This window comes from Muntiacus reevesi, chromosome 9 (genome assembly GCF_963930625.1).
Source record: "Muntiacus reevesi chromosome 9, mMunRee1.1, whole genome shotgun sequence".
NCBI classification, from domain to species: Eukaryota; Metazoa; Chordata; class Mammalia; order Artiodactyla; family Cervidae; genus Muntiacus; species Muntiacus reevesi.
Window position 1 is genome coordinate 15754581 of NC_089257.1, and position 22046 is coordinate 15776626.

Below are 22046 nucleotides of genomic sequence, written 5' to 3' on the forward strand. Positions count from 1 at the left end.
TGGGGCAGTTGAATACTTTGCTTTCCGGGGCGGGGGGTGGGGGGACCCCACTTGAAAGTGAGGACTCCAAGGACAGTCTTAAGCACCATTTCTGACCCTGGGGTGGGACGCCTGTGTGGTCAGGTGTCATGGGCAGCGTCACATGCAGTTCGCTAACAAGAGAGGGCTCTAGGGCTCAAAGTGGCAGCGGTGGGCGGGCCCATCCTTTTCAGCCCCTTGGAGCTGAATTTAGAATTTTCTAACCTGCTCTTTTCTCCCCTGGGGCCTGGCTTCAGCCTGAGGGGCGTGGGAGGCAACCAAGACAGCACTCGCCTGGGTTTGTTGGCAGCTCCTCCTGCTGCTCCCTCTCCTACCCCGGGCAAGGCAGAGGAAGGAGCTGGCGGCTCCCAGGGGGCCAGGCAGTAGTAACACCCGCAGGGCTCTTCTCCTCTGCCCTGGGGCCAGCTGTGCGTCAGATCGGGGCAGTGCAACATGAGTACCTGGGCCCTGGACTTCACTCAGCCCCTCTCCTCCCGTCTGGTTTGCTCAGCCATGACCCCTCACACCAGATCGGCAAACATCCCGGTGGTTTGGGGGGTCCCCCGCCCCCGGCCTGGTCTCTCTGGAAACAGGACAAGAGCACTGCCAGCTGTCTTTTGCTGTCTTTCCCTCTGAGCCAAAGGCTGGCACCTGGGGTGAGTGGGGAGCTTTGCCGCAGGGAGCCGGTGAGGTCGGCAGGAGCTGAAGATGACAGCCTGCCGTCCCGAGGGCTTTGCTTCACACGCATGTCTGCGTCACACCCGTCACCTCACTGAACACGTGTCTCACGATGCTCACACACAACCCCTGAAATGGGAACATTACAGACAAGGAAAACGAAGCTCTAAGAGGAGCTTCCTGGGACCTCCCTGGTGATCCGGTGGTTAAGACAACCAGCTCCTACTGCAGGGGGGGGGCATGGATTCAACCCCCAGGCAGGGGAACTGAGATCTTTCGTGCCCCACGGTGCAACCAAAAAAAGAGAATGAGCGAGACTTCCAGAGCAGCCCAGGACCCCTAGCAGCCGGTCAGGCTCTGAACACTTGCATGCCTCACGGGGCACTTCTCTTCCCTCCCTAGAGCCTGTCAGCAACATGGGGCTGTGTGACGCGGGAGGAGGCGGGCTAGGTTTTCTGACAACTTGCAGGACAGGAAGCGATAAAGTACAGAAAAAGTTTATTGGAAATCTCTTGAATACATTTTAAAGTAATAGCTTAGTATTTCCAAACAGAGTCGGCTGGAGGCGCGGAGGGGCTCTCCCCCGGAGATGCGACTGGTCCCAGCCCTGTCTGGGGGATGCTGTGGAAGTCAGTCTGGGGCTCATACCTGCCGTTGCACAGGGCTGAGGGACAAGGGCCGGCCTTGACAGTTGCTCTGCTCCTCCCAGGCTCGGCTCCAAGTCTGGGCTCAGCCTCCCTGGCCTCCCACTGAAGGGGTCCTGAAGAAAGGCTGCTGCCTGCAGAGGCCAACAATTCAGAGTCAAAGAGGACAGCGGCTCAGAGGTCTTCCCCTGCTCGGCCTTGGAAGGAGGGCTGAGAGGCTGGGTGAGGTGGGAGTGGGGGGCATCAATAACTTACCGGGGCCTCCATCCCTCTCAGTGCTGGGGCCCTGGGGGGTAAACCGGGATTGGCGTGGCAGGCCACAGGTGCGCTCAGCCCCACACCAGGAGGGCCAGCTGGATGCCACGAGGAACGCGCCTTTGTGGCAACAGCAGGTGTGCACGAGGCTGGGCTCAGCCCCATGGAGGCGGGGACAGAGCAGAGCCCAGCCCTGAGATCAGCCTCGCAGGTGGGACACCGCCCCCTGCACCCGCTAACAAGCAACGGAGGGCCGCCTGTTCTGTTGCAGAACAGCTTCTGCCAACGAACACCCAGGTGGCCACAGTGGGGAGGCGTGCCTAGTTTTCCTCAGATGGGGCTACAGGTGAGGTGATGAGGAACAGTCGATCAGGGAGTGAGGCTGGGCCCTTGGCCGACTCAATAACACCTGAAGGGTTAAGTCAACTGAATGCCCAGCTTTGGTTTCTCAACAAGGAATCGATCCAACTAGTAAAGCTCAGGGCAGTGTACAGACCCTGGGATTAAAGAGAGCTGGTGGCCAGGCCCAGGTGGAAAGGGGAAAAGGCCCATGACCCCGCCCCGAGAAACCGGAACAAGTTAACAGGAGAAGGGGGCTGCCCAGCCTTCCCCAGGGCCACAGCGGGGGACACACACAGCACCCCGTGGGTACTACCAGTGGCATGACCCTGGTAAGTCATCACATTTTGAATCCAAGACTTCCTGGGCTGCCAGGACAGGGCTTCTGTCTCTCTGCAGGAGCAGGGAGATTGAAGCTTCTCCCCAGGAATATGCACGTGTCTAAGAGTCTGTGGTCAGTTGTCAGTTCAAATGCAGCAATTCTGGGAGGCTCTGTGGCCCCCCCGGCCACATTCTGGGATCCCACCTTCTACGTCTGGGAAGGAAGATCTGAGAGCAGCAGCCCCAAGTCTGAGGAGCTTCTAGAGGAAGAGGCGCTGCCCCGGGTGCCCTCCAACCTTCCCAAGTGAAGACGTCTAACCTCAAACATGTTCTCTCTATAAAGAATCTGATTTCTCTGAAAGTAATAAATAGTGACTGTGTCCTGTAACAGGAGGAGAGGGTAGGAGAAAGGAGAACCTGTGCTGTGACTCCAGTGACAACTCCTAGAGATGCAGGACTCTGCTTCCACACGGCTGGGCACAGGCAGCCGCCAGGGCTGCCTGGATGGGTGGGCACAGCTGACGTTACAGTTCTCATCGCCAGGGGCGGGAAGCCCGCCACACTGCCGAAAACACAGGCCCGGGACAGAGGCGGGAGAGAGAGAGAGAGCGGAAGAAGATACCAGAACTAAGAGGAAAAGACCCTGGAGGAGAGCGTCCTGCCTCCCTCCTCCCAGCCTGGTCTCCTTCCTCCTCCTGCCTCCGCTCCAGTCTCAGGGCTACCAGCTGGAATGTTGAAGGCGGATGGCCACGGCAGGCCGGCAAGGGGCCAGCTGCTGGGCAGACCCAGGCTGGGGGGCTGGCAGGAGAGGCAGGAGGACGGCCTCTGTGAGGCCGCTGCTGCGGGTGGCGTGAGCAGAAGGCCCGCAGAGGGCGGGCAGATGAGGAGTCCTCTCGGATGCCGTTGCGAGCCTTCACTGCTGCCACCGGTCTCCGGGAGGTGCCAGAGCAGGGACTTCCGGGTCCCCCGAGGGGACCAGCCTCCCCGCCGCCAGGCCTGGAGCAGGACAAGGGGTGGGAGCAGCTGACAAGGGGGAGGCGCTCTGTCTCCTGGGACCACAAGAAGGGGATGCTGCTGGGACTCAAGGACACCAACTTTTACTGCAGGGTTTCTACAAAGGCATCAAACTCTCGGACATTCTTCTCGTGCGCAGCCAGCTTCTCTGGTAGTGAGTCCTGTGCAGGGAGGGGAGACAAGAGCTGCTTACTCAGTAGGCCGGGAAGCCAGCCGTCAGCCGGGGCCGCAGGCAGCTCCGCAGGGCTGGGTTGTGGAGCAGCTGAGCAGGCACTGGCCAGTGGGGGCTGCGGAGGGGGACAGAGAGCCTAGAGAACCAGGTTGGTCACACACACGATGAGACGGAAAAGGGCCACGCCCACAGCGGGACAACACGGAGAAATCCAATGTGAAATATCTTTGGCACAGATTAGACTGCCATTAGACTAAGTGGGTTTAGAGCCCCACAGGTTCAGAAAGCGAGCGCTATCTTCACAGCCCGCGCTGGGCCAGCAGCAGAGTCCGGCGGGGGCACACACACCAGGCTGTCCCAGCCACACTCTCAGGAGGTTCTGACCCGGCAGGTCGGTGGCCAGGCCTGGGAGTCTGCATCCTTACACCAGCTGAGAAGGGGATGGGGTGGGGGGCGCTGAGAGAGAACAATGAAAATGGGACAGAAACAGGAGTTAAGTGTAACTGTCCGCAGGCACCAACCGCTAACGAAAACCTGGCCCTAATCAGGCGGTCTGGCTCCACTGCGCAGCGCATCGGCAGGGTCCACCCTCCACAGAGGATGCCCTGCAGGCGGGGCAGCTGGCGCCGCAGCATTTTGGAAGCTGCACAGGCACGCTGGCTGCCCAGGTGGGTTCGGGGGGCCGGGGCAATGGCCAGGGTCGGCTGCAACTTCATCTTAAGAGCTTTAGGACTCTGGCTCCTTCCAAGCAAATTTCAAATGAGTCAATTAAAAGCCTAAAATCAGAAGCCCCACTCTCAGGGGTCAAACATTTGTTTTACTGGCTCAGCATAATCAACAGCAAGTTATTTGTTTCCAACATCATTCTTCTCATCTGTAAACTAGGATAATAAGAAAACCTACCTCTTGGGGTCACTGAAGATTCATGGAAAGCACTTAAAAAATGTTTGGCACCTAGAAAGCTTCAATAAATGTTAATAATGACATTTTTGCTATATTATTATTACCGAGCAGGCTTTTCTGTTTAAGGCAAATCAAGGGCAGCTGAGCCAAGATGCCTATTCCTAAAGCCACTCCTGATTTCAGTATAGGAGGTGGTATTTCCACCTCAGGCAGGCGGACCCTGACATCTCGTGGCATGGGGCACCCTGGATCTGTGGCTGGGCCAGGCACTCATCTGCCCGTTGAGGACAGGAAATAGAAAACAACCTAAACAGAGATGTGGTCATTACAGTCAGTATCAGGACATCTGGCTGAACACGGGAACAAGGCGATGAGTGATGAAAGGGCAAGAACACCACCACTCGGTCCTTCTGCTGCTTCTGCCCTGTATCCCTGGCACCTGCCTGGCAAGCTGAACAGCTGATGGCAAGAGCTGCTGAGGAAGGCTGGCTGAGTGGCATCAGCGAGTGGAGGACATCAGGCAAACAATAGGAGAGTGTGAGAACTGCTGGGATGGGAGTGCAGAGAAAAGGAGGAAATGAGGGCAAGCAAATTCAAGATAATGACCGCAGGGCGCAATGCAAATCTCAAGTGTGAAGGCAGGAAGGTAATGGTTTAACAGCAGGGTTTAACCGTCTTCTCCTGTGACCGCAAGGTGGGAGGTGTGGGCGTGGGGGAGTAGCTGGAAGAAATCTCCAGGCCTGTGGAGCAGGAATGACCATGGAAGGAGGAAGGGAGGCCAGAGGACAAGGTGTGGTGGGGCAAGGGGTTTCCGTACCAAGTCCTCCGCCATGGACTGGGCCCCGATATCGATGGAGAGGCTGCTCAGCTGAGGGGGGTTCTGAAATTCACGATAGAAGGTCCCCAAGTCCATCGGAAGAATGTCGTCTTTAGAAAAAGCTGGTTTCTTGGGGAAAAAAAAAAAAAGAGACCGACTCAAGTTTAGCTTGCCTTAAACCACAGCAGAAAATCAGAGGGGCTTAGCTATCAACAACCCTCTTTCCTTTCAGTGATTAGAAAATAAAGGGCTCCTCCAGGCTGACCCTTGTGGAATCTTTACAGTTTTCTCTTCTGGGCAGCTAAATGCATCCTGGGGATGACCTCCCTCTACCCTGGGGAAATCTCTGTCCCCTTCCTTCACATTCCTGTCTTTAGCAAAGGACTATCCATTCATGAATAGGATCTGTGCAGGTCCCACTGGACAATCCAATCCCATTTCGAGGTGAATTTCAAAGACGCAGCACAAAATGCCTTGCTGCTCACAGGCTTCCACATGTCTCCCCAAGCGGTGTGTAAGGGCACCCACGTAAAGTGCATAGCCGGCACCCACAGTGCCTTCCCTCTGCCTGGACCGGCCCATCTGATCCCCGAAGGCCTATGTAAGTGCAACAGAGGCTTCCAGGTTTACTGCCCCTGAAGCACCAACTGGCAACGAAGGTGCTGGCAACTTACGAAGTCGATCATGACGAAGTCGTCCTGGGTATGGCCGCTGCTGCCCCCGCTGGAGCCGTCAGAGTGCAGGCTGCCCTGGAGAGGAGACGTAGTCTCTGGGGAATCTGGCGGATTCACCTGTTTCAGAACGAGCAGGAGGCAGGGGCTGGTCCTGGGCACTGGCTGTAAACCATGAGCCAGGGGCGTGGCTAACAGTCCGCGGGGGAACAGTGAGCAGCCCACCCAGAAGGACGACCACTGTGGCGCTGACTCCCTGCAAACGTCACTCAGCGACGGACTCACCATGGGATCCGCATCCTCCAGCTCCAGGTTCTTGGGAGCAAACATGGCAAAAGGTATGTCCAAACTGGTCAGAGTCACCTGGAGACGCGGGAGAAAGTATTAGTGCTCCCCCTTCCCTCAGCTCGTCCGCTTCCTCGGGGGCTGCCAGAAGATGGGTGGGGGAGGGGCGTCCAGCAGGGTCACACACCTCAGCTGACCATGCCACCCTCAGGCTCCTGTCTTGCTGGAGCCCCCTCCAGTCTGCCCTGCTTCCCACCACGTGCCCACAGCATCCACAGGACCCTGGAGTTCAGCTCTGGAAGCCTGACCCACAGCAGTTCAGTAACAAGTGTTCCTCACTGGCAGAGCTGAGGAGGACCTTCCTGCCTCAAGTGAGGCTGAGGCGATGACACTGCAGTGCAGCCAAAGTGTGTGCTAAATAGCGTGGTCTCCTCTCCTATGAGACCACAGAGCAATGGTTCTTAACTTCTCTGGAGTGATGTCACAGGCTATTAGTCCTCTCCATAGAAAATTCACACCCACACCCACACCATTCTGCGTGTGATTTCAGTGGTTCCACAGGCCCCAGGTAAGACTTCACCCTAGGGCTCACACAGCCTCACAGGTTGCAGGGGCAGAAAAATCACCTGGTTGATGGGCTTGTTGACAAAAGCCCCCACTTTCCGGACAAAGATGGTCTCCAAGACGTCGTGGGGGGAGGCCCGTCCCTCGCTGCTGTTTGATACAGTTTCAGTGTCCTCGCTGGAGAAGAAAGGTCATGTCGGCTCTCCTTCTCAAACCACAGCAGAGCCTCCTGGGTGCCCCATAAACCCACCAGCTTGTGAGGCCACAGCCCAGGAAGGAGCTGCCCCCACCAGCCCAGGCGTGTGGGAAACGGCAGTGTAAAGCCTGCCTGGGGCCCCTGTAACCCTCACTTTTGAGAGCAGAGGACTGCATTTCCTGGAAGAGCTAAAAATATGCATATGTGAATGAAACTCGGTGTTACAATTGCACAAAGCTTCCATAAAATTTACCCTGTCATACTAGGGATAAGCATCAGTCACTGTGCATCCAGCTCTCATACATGAAGGCAAGCAGCTCTCATAAACAACTAATTTTAATGTCAATCTAGTTACAGAGCCAGACTCAAGATTTTACATTTTCCCCTTCCTCGTTTTTTTGTTTTGTTATCTGAAGCGCCACACCACGTCTTCTCCCCTCTCCTTGCCCCGAGTCCTCCCTCTGTTCAGCAGGGTCTTTCAACAACACATCCATCTGGCTGCCCCCTCCCTCTCCTCCCAGGTGGTGCAGTGACAAAGAATCCGCCTGCCAACGCAGGAGGTGCGAGTTCGATTCCTGGGTCAAGAACATCCCCTGGAGAAGGGAACAGCTACCCAGTCCAGTATTCCTGCCTGGAGAACTCCAGGGACAGAAGAGCCTGGTGGGCTACAGTCCAGGGGGTCACAGAGTTGGACACGACGGAAGCAACTGAACAACTGCCCCCCTCCCTCCAGACTGATGCTGAGTCCCGAAAGGTGGGGGACGCCAAGCAGAAGAAACAGGAGCTCAGACTGTCAGCCACAGCCCTGCAAGAAGCCGGGGACGGAAAAGCCCCAAAGCAGGGGCTCAAGATGGGGAGAACTATGCCGTCCAAGTGGCTCCTGGACTCCAGACACCAGGGACGACCAGCATTTGGGAACCCCCTACACAGGGTCCTCTGTCTTCAGTTACTCCAGGTCATACCCCAGGAATCTAGGCTCAGAATATGTGAGTGTAAAACGACTACAATGGGGCTTCCCTGGCTGTCCAGTGGTTAAGACTCTGTGCTCCCACTGCAGGGCACACAGGTTCAACCTCTGGTAAGAGATCTAAGACCCTGCATGCTGCAAGGTGTGGCCAAAAAAACCAAAAAACAACACTAAAAGGATCCCCCTTTGATTATCTAATAAGAGGAAGGATAAGAGGTGGAATTTGAGGGGCCAGGCATGAAAGTAATTATTTTTCCTGATGGATGGCATGGAAAGATCCTTCCAAATAAACCCCCTCCCCCAACTCCACTGTGGGAATGGAAAAAAAACCCAGGAATTTCTAATATCTGAAAGTGCATTTAAGATGTGATGGGGCAATTGACGTCATTATCTCTGGGGCCTTCCAGTTAAGAGAGGGCAGTGCAGGTCAAGACAGGCCCAGCTTCCCACAGAACTCTGGGTGAAATGGAAAGAGGAAGTCTGGGCTCCACAATCCGAGAAGCCAGGCCTGTGCCTGGCCATTCTGTGAGCTAACTGCTCTCTTAGGCCAATCACTTAACCCTTCTCAGATCCTGTCACCTTTTAAAAGGAGGTAACGTGGTGATTTCTGCAGGGTGGGATTATGAGAACTTTCCACCCAATCCATGTCTTCAAAATTTGACCTACAGACTGTATCACTTCTGCAATCAGAAAAGACAAAGATTTCTTTTTGTATTCTAGTAAGGAAAAACGGTTGTTTCTACAGGATCTCCAGGAGGCACTAACACAGTAGAAAAAGAAAATGGATCCTAACTCCTACCGCAGATACACCATGACTCTGACGTCACGGTGTGGTTAGCACCACCCTGCTCTGGTCTCAGGAAATACTGAGGACGCCCAGGGAATCCACCTCAGGGGACGAGAAGAACATCTCAAAACACCTTCCCTGCCTCAGGGTGAGGCGTGCCAAGCCCGGCTGCCTGCTGTCAGAAGCCAGTAGTGGTGCCCCGGGCAAGCCCCCCTCACACACCAGCTGCAATGCAAGATTCTTATTGGGCATTTGAAGGATTCCACATTTTCCCTGCAAATGCCAAGCCTGAGCCAATGCTGAAAGCTACTCTTTACTTGCTGATACCAAATAAGCAGATGTGTTGGAGGACAGGCCCCTGGCTGGTCTGAAGACCGGCCGAGCCAAGACGTGAACTCACCTGCTGGATGGCGTGGCGGCGCAGTGGGCCCCATCGGAAGGGGTGTAGGTTGCCAGTCTCTCCTGGTCAGCCTGAGCACCGTGGGCAGGCTGGTTGGGACCAAGGGGTACCCCACCTTCCTTCCCGGGGACCATTAGCTTCGGGGAAAAACAAAAAAATTCAGTGAATCACGGCAACGTCAGGCAGGAGGGGAGAGTTGCTGCCTAGCGTGATGGCATCGGCTTTCCAGCTTTCCCATCACCAGTGCTCCCACCAAGTGGGCAGGAAACCCTGGAAATCTTGATCCTTTCTGGGACTCGCTCAGTTAATGGAACACATGCACGGAAGTGACTACAGAGGGAAAGAGAGGGGGGGAAAAAACTCGGGAAGCTCTTCTTTTCTGAAGTGTAAGAGGCAGCCTCTCAGAATCATCTTAGTCCTCCGAAGTTACAGAAGAGCTTTGGTTCGGAACACTTAGAACATTGGTGTCTCAAGAGGCCCCTCGAGTGTGTCTGGGCAGGGGAGGCAGCACAGGAACCCCTAGTGTCCTCCCCATCTTTAAAGATACCTGGTGAGGGTGTGTGGCATTTAAGCCAGCAGCAAACACTACTGGATAAGCCAGGTCAGCAGATCCAACGCCCAGGGCAGCAGGCTGATAGGAAAGGCGAGAGCTGGAGAGCTAAGCAAGAGAAAAACAAAGAGGGGCAGAGGAAAGGAGGAGGGAAAAACAGGCACTCCTAGAGTATGACCAATGATCCAGGTCAGGAGAGTAAGGAATGGATCCCAGCCCGCAGTCTCAGTGTGTGCATTGCAGGGGAGGGCCTGATGTGAGGGTTAAAGACAGACCAGGCCACTACTCTCTAAGTAAGAAAACAGACTGATCTGCGGTGGGACTGACAGTCTCAGCTCTGTGCCTTCCAAAGGCCTCAGATGAGTTGCCTGCTCCCCCTTCTCCCAGGGGTTCAGCTAACTGGTTCAGTTTCCAGCCCAGCAGATCTGTGGAGTACCGTCTGGGCAGAACTGGGAGGCAGACCATCAGTTTTCCCAGGTCATTCTAGTCTCTTCTTTGACCTTGAGGTCCCTTTGAAACACAAGGCATCTTCTTTAATCACACCCTCCATTACCATTGGTTTTGGGAGGGTTCCTATTTATAGTGAAAAAGAAAGAAAACCACTCTTGGAAGGTTTATCTGGGGAAAAAAAAAGATCTAAACAACTCCATGTACTTTTCACATCAATGGTAGGAGGAGGGGTGAATGATGAATCCTATTTTGGGCTGCTGTGCAATGGCTGCATCCTGTTAAAAATCAACTACCGCACCTCAGAATAACCCACAGAACACTTGGGGATATTTAAATAACTATACCCTGTGCTTTATTTATAGTTTTCAAATAAAAAGAAACCATCTGATAATATCCCCTTCTTCCCAGTATGGACTCACTTGATGGGAAAAGGCCAGTCCTGCCGTGGGGACCCTCAGAGTGTCCGTCACCACAGGAGTAGGGGTCTGAAAAAGTGCCTTTGTGACAGTAAACACACACTGGGCACAGATACACACAGACAGGAGGACAGAGAAGAGAAAAGAAAAGGGCTTGAGAAAGACGTGAAAAAACTCTGCAAAGGGCAGTAGCAATAGAGGCTGAAATGTACAGTGAAGTCAGGAGGGAAGCAGGGAGAAAGCCGTATGACTGCCTTCTGAAGAGGACCTCTTGGAAAGGTATGAAGAAGAGAGTTTATCCCTGGTGTTCTCCCTGACGGGCAGGTGGAAAGCAAAGTGGAGTTGAGTGGCTATGACTTAGTGAAACCTGAATCAAGCATTAGCCTGCCTTTAGTCAAAAGAGGGTCTCTTTTAGAAAACTTCCAATAGGAGGGTCCTGAGAACGGACACAGGGTATGCTAAACAGGAATGAGGATGCTAAGACTAAGATATTAGACTGAAAGCCTTTTCCTGGGGACTCAGAATCTACAGGCTCAGGTTTAAACAGTTGATGTTTGATGGCTGCACTTTTAAAATGCTCAGGTAACCCAGCGGCGAACTTTCCTGCATCAGCTCAGGGAAGATGAGGCGGTGTGCAGGTGTAGGCATCAGGGTGTGTGTGAGCACACCCTCACAGTCCCTGAGGGTGTAGAAGAACTGAATGGGGTAAAGGCTGGGGTATTTTCAAAACTCAGGATTTCAAAGCTAATTATAGGCAAGATGATTGTTTTGGGTCTTGCTGTTCCATCTTTAAGTCTTGCCAATTACCTAATTAATTAATGCCTAGAATTGGAGGTAGGGCCTCAAGATAACCGTATAGGTTCTGAGTCACAACTATTTCTTAACTCAGCTCTGTGGCCAAATGATAAAATGATCCTTACTTTACTAGAAAAACAAAACCAAACCAGCCCATTCACAGGTATTTACTGGATCACAGCAAGAGCTCAAACAAATTGTTGAACTATTATGCGATTCCCTAGATTAAACCAAAGAAGAAACTGTTTCAGTATTTACAGGAATGAAGAGACCAGGTGGTAAATGATTTTTCTCTCTCTGTTCTACCATCAAGCTTCAAAATGAGTGTGTCTGCACCAAACTATAGTCTTGACTACAGGTTCTCAGGGAGCAGTGCCAAGGCTCACCCACTGGGTGCTCTCTCTGATGGAATCTTGACGGGATCTACTTTTAAACCGTAACAAGACACAATAGGCAACTGATAACACGAAACATACAGGCTCTCCTTACACAGGTTAATGAACCCTTCTGCAAAGCTCAGCTACAGAAACGACTGAACTTCCATTTACCTTTGGGATCAGGCTGAATTTCCACTGTACCAGAGAAAAAGAAAAACTGATGTGTTAAAGCCCCCAGCTCACCATCCCTAACATCGCCCAAGTTTACATATTGTTTATGAGTTTATCAGTTGTTAAATGAGCATTAAATGACATATGCATATTTTGATGATTTAAAAAACCATCAACTCATGAATGTGCACTAGTAAGAAAGTGAGCTTTCCTCCTTTTTTGGGTCAGTATTGCTCCCTGTCAGCAAGCATACCAGAAGCCACCCTCTTCCAGAGCAACAGCAAAATGTATGCCTATATATATAAATGGGGAGGGGGGAAGAATAACAATTCCTACACCCCCAAACCAAACTGAAACAATTTCACAAGAATCTCTTAAACTTTAAATTGTCACATTAGAAATAGCAGTGATCCACGGATTTCTGTAAAGTCCTTCATACATACGTTAGCTTTTGTGCTTAACCCCTGCTTTTAAAACAAATTAGAACCATGATTTTAATTTAGTATTTAAAAGCATAGGATGGAATAAATTAAATTTTTTTCTTAATGAAGAAAATATAGAGGATAAATATGTATGCATAGCTAATTAATTTGTTGGGTCCCACTCCCCCAAGTAAGATGGTGAAAAAGGATAATTGGGGGCTAATTTAGGCTTCCCAGGCGGCACTAGTGGTAAAGAACCCACCTGCCAATGCAGGAAATGTAAGAGACGTGGGTTTGATCCCTGGGTTGGGAAGATTCCCTAGAGAAGGGCTCCAGTAATCGCTTCTCGGTCTTTTGGCTAAGATCAAGTGAGAAGGGCTCCAGTATTCTTGCCTGGAGAATCCCATGGACAAAGGAGCCTAGCAGGTTATAGTCCATAGGGTCACACAGAAACAGAGTTGGACACAACTGAAGTGACTTAGCATGCACACATGCATGGGTCTAATTTAAAGGAAAGTAGAATTCACCTAGGGAACCATCTAATATGAAAGAAAAGAGGAGGGAAAAAATAGAGATGATGCGCAGGCAACAGGTAGACGATGAACAATTTGGGGTGGAAGAGAAGAAACGTGCCCTAAAATTCAGTAAGCTGGAAAAAAATGACTCCTTATCTGAAGCAGTCTAAGAACCACATGTATATCATACAACACTTCTTTGGGGAAAGTGTTCATATTGCTTGGAGCCTGTGTTTTACTGAAACTGGCTGTGACACTGAAGATGGATCCTAGTGGAAAAGTTAATGGTTAATCATGTTCAGAGAGGGAATGCAGACAAGCAGATATCTACGTAACTATTAAGGAAAACTACATAGCTGGGGTCTTAATGGCATTTTATGCTAAATGATCACTGGCTCCTTTTTTGCTCCTTCCATTATCAGGAACCATATTTAGGAACCACTTCAAAGAAGCAGCAGCTACTGGGACTTCCCTGGTTGTCCGGTGGTTAAGACTCCATGCTTTCATCATGGGGGCACGGGTTCGATCCCTAGTCAGGGAATGAAGATCCCAGATCTCACGTACCACTGGGTTCGGCAAAAAAAAAGAAAAAGAAGAAGAAGAAGAAGTAGCTACTAGTCCGAACAAGTGTAGGTTTCAGTGCCTCTCTGGTACCAGAACACAATTCTGATTTTGTAGGGGCTTTCTGTGACTGATTTTCTAGGGAATTTTAAGATGTCGCCAGGGAGGTAAAAGTTACATGGAATCTTGCATGTTAAGATTACAGACTAGAAATACTACAGTATTATCTGCTGGGTAAGAAGGTTCTCCTTTACTCCTCAAAATAACCCCTTGAAATAATCACCACCACCACCACCACCAGAAGAGACTGTTATCTAAATTTTCACATGAAATTTTCATTTCATAAGGCCCATCTATGTACCCAATAACAATCGCCACGCCAGAACCTGTTCCCCCTACCTGGGAGGGAGGCGAGGTGGAAAAGGAGGTGGTGCACACTTCTTGAGAATCTTCCACAGAAGGATATGCTACTCCAGTGTCCTCACCGGCAGTTCTGCAGTGAGGGGGAAAGAAATCATGACCTGACTGGTGGCAGTCAGCTTCAGCGAGGACCCAAAGAGAGCGGAGATAGGGATGCAAGTTGTGAGAAGAATTCTTTCTAGCAGTTCCTAATGTCAAGCGAGGTGTATTGAGTCCTTGATAATTTCAAACATGTTCAGAAAGCAGCATCTAGAGGTTGACAATGGCTTTTTTTTTTTACTCCAAACACTGCATCTGATATATCATTTGACAGCATTTTTTTTTAAGCCTGGCCAGTATAGGGTCAAAGAACCATCAGCAACAGAGAATGCAGTGAAATAAAAATCTAGACTCCAAAGACAAAAACCAATCCAACTTCATGAGTCTGTCACAGAAAGGTAGCATCTTTGGAATAGGTGGCATTGGAATAGGTACAGACCTATTCCAATCTCTCAACAATTCTGTTTTCTGGGATCTAGGCCTGGAGATGTTTGATTCTGAGGAATAAAACTGAATTGTGCCAATGGTGACCTGAAAACCACCTAATTTGCAAAGGACATTCTCCACATTACTGCCACTCTCAGAGTTTCTAAGTAAAATCAAACCAAAAGTCAATCAGTACTGTCTAGGTCAAAATATCCACGGATTTTCTGAGACGTGGTCTACCTTTAGTCCTGGGGTACCTGACAGGCAGCAGCAAGGACACAGCCAGCCACTCCACTTCCCTCCCCGTGGGGTCTCCATCCGTGTGCCCTGTCTTTCGGTGAGTGTGGATAAAGGTGCTCTACGGGCCTGGGCGAGATGGATGTTTCCGCTAGCCAGTCTGGAAAAGAGTTTTCCACATTCCTCACCTGTAATTGCAAGGGTGCATGGGCGAGGAGCTGGGATAGGGACGGTCCACAAAGTGATCAATAATAATGCCCATGATAGGTGGGGTCCTCTCAAAGTGCCTGTAATGCAGTAAGCAGATTGCCCCATTTGTTAGAATGCCTTGTCACGCCCCCTGAAGCCCTCAGAGATCCCTTTGCCTCTTATCTATCGGAAGGAACCACAGAACCTCAACTCCTGCATCCCTGAAAATAAACCATCACTTCTATGTTGGCTCTGTGACACTCAGCTTCTCCAATCTGGAAACTGGGTTCTCTCAGTTCAGCAATGGCAACGCTGAACTCTAGGCCTAGCTGAGGGGAGGAGGAGGAGAGGTTGGAAGAAAAACAACTTTAATATCTTTGGAAGAGTTCCTTTTTTTTTTGAAAGAGTTCTGTTGGATTCCAAGGTTCTTTCCTCACCTGGTGGACATGAATGCCAAGTTAATTCTGTAAGCACAGGAAAGAGTGATGGTGCCCACGGGGGTACCCACTGTCCCAACACGAACTGTCTGGAAACCTAGGAAAAGAGATAAATAATTAGCTTTTTTCCAGACAGTGCTGACACTACCATCAGTACGTCTTTCCCTGAACCATTCAGCCACTTGTACAACCTTTGGCATGACCCACTGAGCTACCTTGAATGCAGCAGACAATCGTATGAAGGATAACAAAGAACTCTGAGTTCCTAGAACTTTTGGGAAAATTATTCAGTCATTCGCTGGTGGCTCTCCAGACCTCCTACCTGTCTTCTCCTTATCTGTCCTCTCCTTACTTATCTTCTCCTTACTTATCTGTCCTCTCCTTACTTATCTGTCCTCTCCGTACTTGTATCACACACACTAAAATCACAAGCTATGTATTATCACAGGCAGCATCCAAGCACGTCTCTGAGGTCAGGAGAACACTCAGCAACACTACAAATGCTTTTAACCTTGACACATACCTTCCCCTAAGCCAGTCAGCTGGACGTCCCCAAAATATATCCTGTAGGGAAGACAGAAAAATATGTTACTTGATTCTTTATTCTAAGGGCCTGCACACTAAACACCTAGAAACAGAACCAACAAAACCAACCCTTCTTTTCTTATCTGCATGAACATCTCTCCGAATGGAGCAGTATTGCTACTACTTGATTAAGCTGTGGGCATGAGGACAGTTATGGAGAGACTGGTTAAAAAATTAGAAAAATAAAAATTAAGTGTGACTTGCAGTTTAAGTTTCTTATTCCTGCTTCTGCAGCATATTTGTAAAGTTATATATGCATGCATGCATGCTAAGTTGCTTCAGCTGTGTCCAACTCTTTGTGACTCCATGGACTATAGCCTGCCAGGCTCCTCTGTCCATGGGATTCTCCAGGCAAGAATGCTGGAGTGGGTTGCCATGCCCTTTTCCAAGGGATCTTCCTGACCCAGGGATTGAACCCGCATCTCTTATGTCTCCTGCATTGGCAGGTGAGTTTTTTACTACTAGCACCACCTGGGAGCCCTTTGTAAAGTATACCTACTGGGAAATAGAGAATATACAAACAAAATTGGCAGATAGTTCTATTAGAAGATATAAGATATAATATATCTATTAGAAGATAGAACTTCTATTAGAAGATATAAGACTTTTTTTTTAGAATTGACCTATAATTGACACACAACATTGTATTAGTTTCAAGGATATATAATGATTCAATATTTGTACACATTGCAAAACAATCACCACACTAAGTCTGGTTAACATCCGTCATCATTCACAGTAACAGAATTTTTTTTTTCTTGTGATGAGAACTGTTAAGGTCCACTTTCCTAGCAACTTTCAAATATGGAATAGAAGTCACTAGATCTTGAAGTGTGATCTTCATTCAAAGTGGGCTCACTCTGCTTATCAAAAGTCATTCCATCATTCCAAAGTAAACTGACTAAGAAATTAGACTATCTTTTCCACCACTGAATAAATAGGCAAGACTATTCTAAAACTATAAAAATCTAAACACAGTAGAACCTTTCCATGAATCTCCCTGGGAAGGTCAGTCTATATTAGCAAAAAGTCTGAATTATAAAATGCTTACAATGTATTTTTATATTTTTCAAGTAATACTGTTGAAAATTATACACATACATGGGTTTGTTCAATAAAAACTAAGCTCTGACAATCTACAAAGCCCTATGGTTAGATGTTAGGGATGAGATAAAGATAAACTAGGGACAAGCCCTAGGATGAACCTGAATCCTAGGTCTCACAGATTACAGTCTGGAATGGAAGAAAAGAAACGTATATACATATCTGAAATACATGCACAAAAGTGATAGATACCATAAAACAGGGGTTAGCCAACTTTTGTCTAAAGGATCAGTTAGTAAATATTTTAGACTTGTGGGACATATAGTCTAGGGCATCTACTCAGCTCTGCTCTCATACTACAAAAATAGCCACTGATAATAAGTAAATGAATGGGGTGGCTATGTTGTAAAATAATTTTATTTATAAAAACAAGCAGATGGGGGAAGAATTCCCTGGTGGTCCAGTGGTTAGGACTCTCTGCTTCCACTGTCAGGGGCCCAGGTTCAATCCCTTGCTGGGGAGAACTAAGATCCTGCAAGTTCTACAACTTGGCCGAAAGAAAAAAAAGGCCTTGAAAAGTAAACACATGTAGGGTTGCTAGATGACTTCAACAGAACTAGTTAATTCTCTAATCCGTGGTCCTTCCATCCTGTTATACCAATTCTTTACAAAATCAGCTCTTTGCATGTAAGCCAAAGGCCAATACCCATGCTCCTCATTAACATGAAACAGAGTCCCAGCCGATTTGGGAACCCTGACTTTCTAGGCTCTGCTCTCACACTTGGCTACATATCCTCTTCACCACCACTCTGGTCCAGTCAACAGCCTGTATCAGTTCAGTCGCTCAGTCGTGTCCAACTCTTTGTGACCCCATGGACTGCAACACGGCAGGCTTCCCTGTCCACCACCAACTCCCGGAGCTTCCGCAAACTCACATCCAACTTGGTGATGCCATCACTTCATGGCAAATAGGTGGGGAAAGAGTGAGAGACTTTCTTTTTTTGAGCTCCAAAATCACTATAGATGGTGACTGCAGCCATGAAATTAAAAGACTCTTGCTCCTTGGAAGAAAAACTATGACCAACCTAGACAGCATATTAAAAAGCAGAGACATTACTTTGCCAACAAAGGTCCGTCTAGTCAAAGTTATGGTTTTTCCAGTAGTCATGTATGGATGTGAAAGTTGGACTATAAAGAAAGCTGAGCGCTAGAGAATTGATGCTTTTGAACTGTGGTGTTGGAGAAGACTCTTGAGAGTCCTTCGGACTGCAAAGAGATCCACCCAGTCCATCCTAAAGGAAATCAGTCCTGAATATTCATTGGAAGGACTGATACTGAATTTGAAACTTAATACTTTGGTCACCTGATGCAAAGAACTGACTCACTAGAAAAGACCCTGATGCTGGGAAAGATTGAAGGCGGAAGGAAAAGGGGACGACAGAGTATGAGATGGGTGGATGGCATCACCGACTTGATACACATGAGTTTGAGTAAGCTCCAGGAGTTGGTGATGGACAAGGAAGCCTGGTGTGCCGCAGTCCATGGGGTTGCTAAGAGTTGGACACAACTGAGCGACCAAACTGACTGAGGATTTAAAAATCCTTTCCACAGCAATCAAGACTGTGTATAAACAAAAGGATAAAGAACTTGGTTGCTTTGGAAAAAGCTGAGGTTCCTAAAGGAGAATAGATAGGCAATCACAGTAAAGGTATAGCATCAACCATCCAAACATCTGTCCAAAAATTAATTATGGAATACCTGAATGCTGGTCAGACAACGTGCAAATTGTTGAGTCCAAAGTGTGAATCATGGAGGTGAGCTGTTTACCTGTATAAGATGACATATTCATGGCCTTGCTTCCTGGAGAGTCGGTACGCTGGAGTCACCCTAGTTATGGCGAGCAGAGACTTCAGCAGCAAGGACAATCGGTTGTACACGGCATAGGAGACTTTGATTTCTTTATCGCACCTGAGGAGCAAAGACACATCAGCGCTCTCCTACTTGGCTAACACAAAACAAAGAACAAAGACGCAACGGATAGAGACATTAGCTATGTTCCATGGAGTGACTGACATTATTTGTCAGCATTAGGATACATAACTGAACAACCTTACTGTACACTAGAAACTAATACGACATTAAAAATCACCTTAATACTTCAATTTTAAAAAGTCTTAAAAAAATCTGTTGGCATTATTTATAAATTCTGATAGAATATAACCTGATTTGCAGCCTAAATAACATTGTACAGAGTATTACAGTCAAAAGAGATAGTTGCTAATTAAATGCTGGAACTGTATAAGATTAAATTTATAATTAAAACATCTTCTGAACTAAATTTGTAATTAGAGTGCTCTGTCAGTTTATCAACAAATTGTTGATGTTAACCAAAGTTTTACTTTCCCATGCACCAAAGTCAGGTGGGCAACAAAAGGTCTCCAATATATTTTTTTCTAGCTGTGAAGCAGTTATCTTTCTAAAAATAAAGCAGAACACTTAAAAACAGTTAATTCAACATTGCAGTTGTATTACTGAAAGTACAAACATAATTTCAGTGTACTATCTTACATCAGTCTACTACCATACATCTAATAGGAAATCTGGAGAAGTGCTTGGTACAAAAATTTTGGACTATAACCTGGCAATTGCTTCTTATTTAAGAAAGAAAAATAATAATACGAGTACCTACACCATTCATACTTATTAAAAAGTTTTTTTTTAATGTGTCGCTATTTCCTCAATTTTCCTATATATTCTTCTTGAATTTCGAGCAGGAATTCAGCTAATCTGCCCTGAAAAAAGAAAATGGAGGGGAAAATAACAGGCATTCCCAGTCCGTGACCAACACAGCATGTCTGAAGGAGTGGTGAGGGGAAATCTCATTGGATGTCTGCCACACAGAAATAGACAAAACAGAGTAGTCATGTTACAAGAGCTCAAGGGATTGAATCAGAGAACTATGTGTACTCTGGGAAAACAACAAATCCTTTTTCAGCCTTCTCTCTGCTCCTCTCCCTGGGTTGTCTGAGTCTCTCTGGACCGACACTCCTTCTGAAGGTCATTGCTGTGCCTGGGCAGGAAGCCAACCATGAAGCCAACTGTAGCAAAGACCTACCGGCTTTGTTAAGTGGTCAGAACACTCTCCATGACTGATACAAGCCCTGCTTTTCATGCGCTGTCGTGCACTTTATCCTCAGCAACCACAACTAAGGATTCTAAGAGCACTTACATATTTTAAAAATTTATTTATTTTTAATTGAAGGATAACTGCCTTATAATACTGTATTGGTTTCTGCCATGCATCAACATGAGTCAACCATAGGTATACATATGTCCCCTCCCTCTTGAACCTTCCTCCCATGTCCCACCCCATCCCACCCTACTTGGTTGTCACAGAACATCAGTTTGAGCTTCCTAGAGCACTTACTTTTCATTCATTTCCAGACACCAGATTTCTAGCTCCATGGAATCTCCCTGTAAATGGGACAATAAAAGGTATTGTCAAGATATTATTAAAAGATATTTCAGTTTTGTTTTTGATAATCTTTTTTCTTATTATAAATCACAATACAGCCACTATAAAAATATTACAAAGTATAAATAAGCAAAAAGAAGACATCACTTATAATACAATCAATGATTTTTCTAAATAAAAGTAAGCTCATACCATATGTTCTATTCTTTATCTTTTTTTGTTTTGTTTTGTTTGAATATACTATTTTTATCACTTTTTTTGTGCTTTTGAACTGTTGGAGAAGACTCATGACAGTCCTTTGACTGAAAGATCAAACCAGTCCATCCTAAAGGAAATCAGTCCTAAATGTTCACTGGAAGGACTGATGCTGAAGCTGAAACTCCAATACTTTGGCCATCTAATGTGAAAAACTGACTCCTTGGAAAAGACCCTGATGCTGGGAAAGAATGAAGGCAGGAGGAGAAGGGGACAACAGAGGATGAGATGGTTGGATGGCATCACCCACTCGATGGACATGAGTTTGAGCAAGCTCTGGGGAGTTGGTGATGGACAGGGAAGCCTGGTGTGCTGCAGTTCATAGGGTTGCAAAGAGTTGGACATGACTAAGCGACTGAACTGAACTGATCACTTTTTAATTAATAAGTACAACATGGAATTCTCCTTAAAATTAAAATTTGTACATTATTTTTAATGGCCGCATAGTACTCTACCAGGGCTTTCCAGTGGCTCAGGAGCAAAGAATCTGCCTGCAATGCAGGAGAGCCAGGCTCTATGTGAGGGCAATTCTTTGGTTGCAGAAAGCGAGGACTAGTCTGAAGTTGAGGTGCCTGGGCTTCTCGCTGTGGTGCTTCTCTTGTTGCGGAGCACAGGATCCAGAGCACAGACTCAACAGTTGCTCCGCAGCGTGTGAGATCTTCCTGAATCAGGGGTAGAACCTGTGTCTCCTGCACTGGCAGGCAGATTAGCACTGAGCCACCAGGGAAGTTCAATGACAACAGTTTAGAATCTGATTTCACAGATGCCTGAGAGAGGAGAGAGTTCTTCCTTTTGGACTCCCTAAGGATCACTAAGGAAAATAATTCACAGTATACACTGGTAATTCAATAAAGAGAATAGGATGTTTTGTTTTACCTAGTACTAAGATTTCCACAGAATAAGTACTGACATCATTCATACAATGAAAAACTGAGAGCCTACTATGTGCCATCCCAGGCACTGTGATAGGTGCAGAGATGATTATTTATTATATCCTGCCTCGTTTCAAAAAGAATTGAAGAACTATACAGATAAACAAGATGTGGCATAGCTGCTGACCTCAAGAATAAAAGTGTAAAGTATCAACAGGAACATGTAATAATTGCCTGCCATATTTTATTTATGTACTTTACAAATAAGAATTAAATGAAGAAGTATAGCCCCACAAGACTGTGAAGTGTGGTGGTGGAAGAGGTGGGGCTAAGTAATTTGGCCAGAGTTGCTCAGCTAGGCTCTGAATTTGGGTCTGTATAGCTCCAAACTCCATTAGCCTTTTATTATTCCATGCAGCCTCACAATCCTGTAGTGGAAACAGGTTAATAAACATACAAAAAAATATATCTGCATCATGGAAAAAGGTGGAAAAACACATTAAAAAAAATCACATTCCAGCAAGTTATACTCTAAGAAACAAATATAAACAAAGCACACGGGAAGTCTCGAGAGGGGCTAGAAAGGGAGATCTTTAGAGCATACGAGTGTTGAAGGATAAGTAGAAACACATCACTTACAGATGATATATGAAGATGGGAGTGAAGAGTCTACTTCAAGTGGTTGGAAGAATAAGTACAAAAACCATGACCTCCTTGGAGAACCATGAGACAATCAGAGAGGGAAAGCGCAGGAACAAGGCTGAGTTGGAACCAGAGTG

The 22046-nt window shown here is 47.7% G+C and overlaps 1 protein-coding gene across 7 annotated transcripts in view; it reads right to left on the reverse strand.

Moving 5' to 3' along the window:
• Window positions 1-1177: 1177 nt before the first annotated feature.
• ATG13 (autophagy related 13) overlaps window positions 1178-22046 on the reverse strand; it is a 47447-nt gene continuing 26578 nt past the window's right edge. For 3 of the 7 annotated variants that reach the window (XM_065944037.1, XM_065944036.1, XM_065944038.1), the window contains 14 exons: window positions 20093-20139; window positions 18493-18633; window positions 15560-15600; window positions 15037-15133; window positions 14599-14697; window positions 13688-13781; window positions 10451-10549; window positions 9579-9689; window positions 9032-9168; window positions 6744-6858; window positions 6118-6195; window positions 5836-5952; window positions 5162-5290; window positions 1178-3430 (listed from right to left, as the gene is read on the reverse strand). In XM_065944037.1, the coding sequence (XP_065800109.1) occupies window positions 3353-3430; window positions 5162-5290; window positions 5836-5952; window positions 6118-6195; window positions 6744-6858; window positions 9032-9168; window positions 9579-9689; window positions 10451-10549; window positions 13688-13781; window positions 14599-14697; window positions 15037-15133; window positions 15560-15600; window positions 18493-18633; window positions 20093-20139 (1383 nt within the window). In that variant the 3' untranslated portion in view covers window positions 1178-3352. The remainder of the gene's footprint in view (window positions 3431-5161; window positions 5291-5835; window positions 5953-6117; window positions 6196-6743; window positions 6859-9031; window positions 9169-9578; window positions 9690-10450; window positions 10550-13687; window positions 13782-14598; window positions 14698-15036; window positions 15134-15559; window positions 15601-18492; window positions 18634-20092; window positions 20140-22046) is intronic. The other 4 variants (XM_065944039.1, XM_065944040.1, XM_065944042.1 and 1 more) reach the window with 4 other exon arrangements.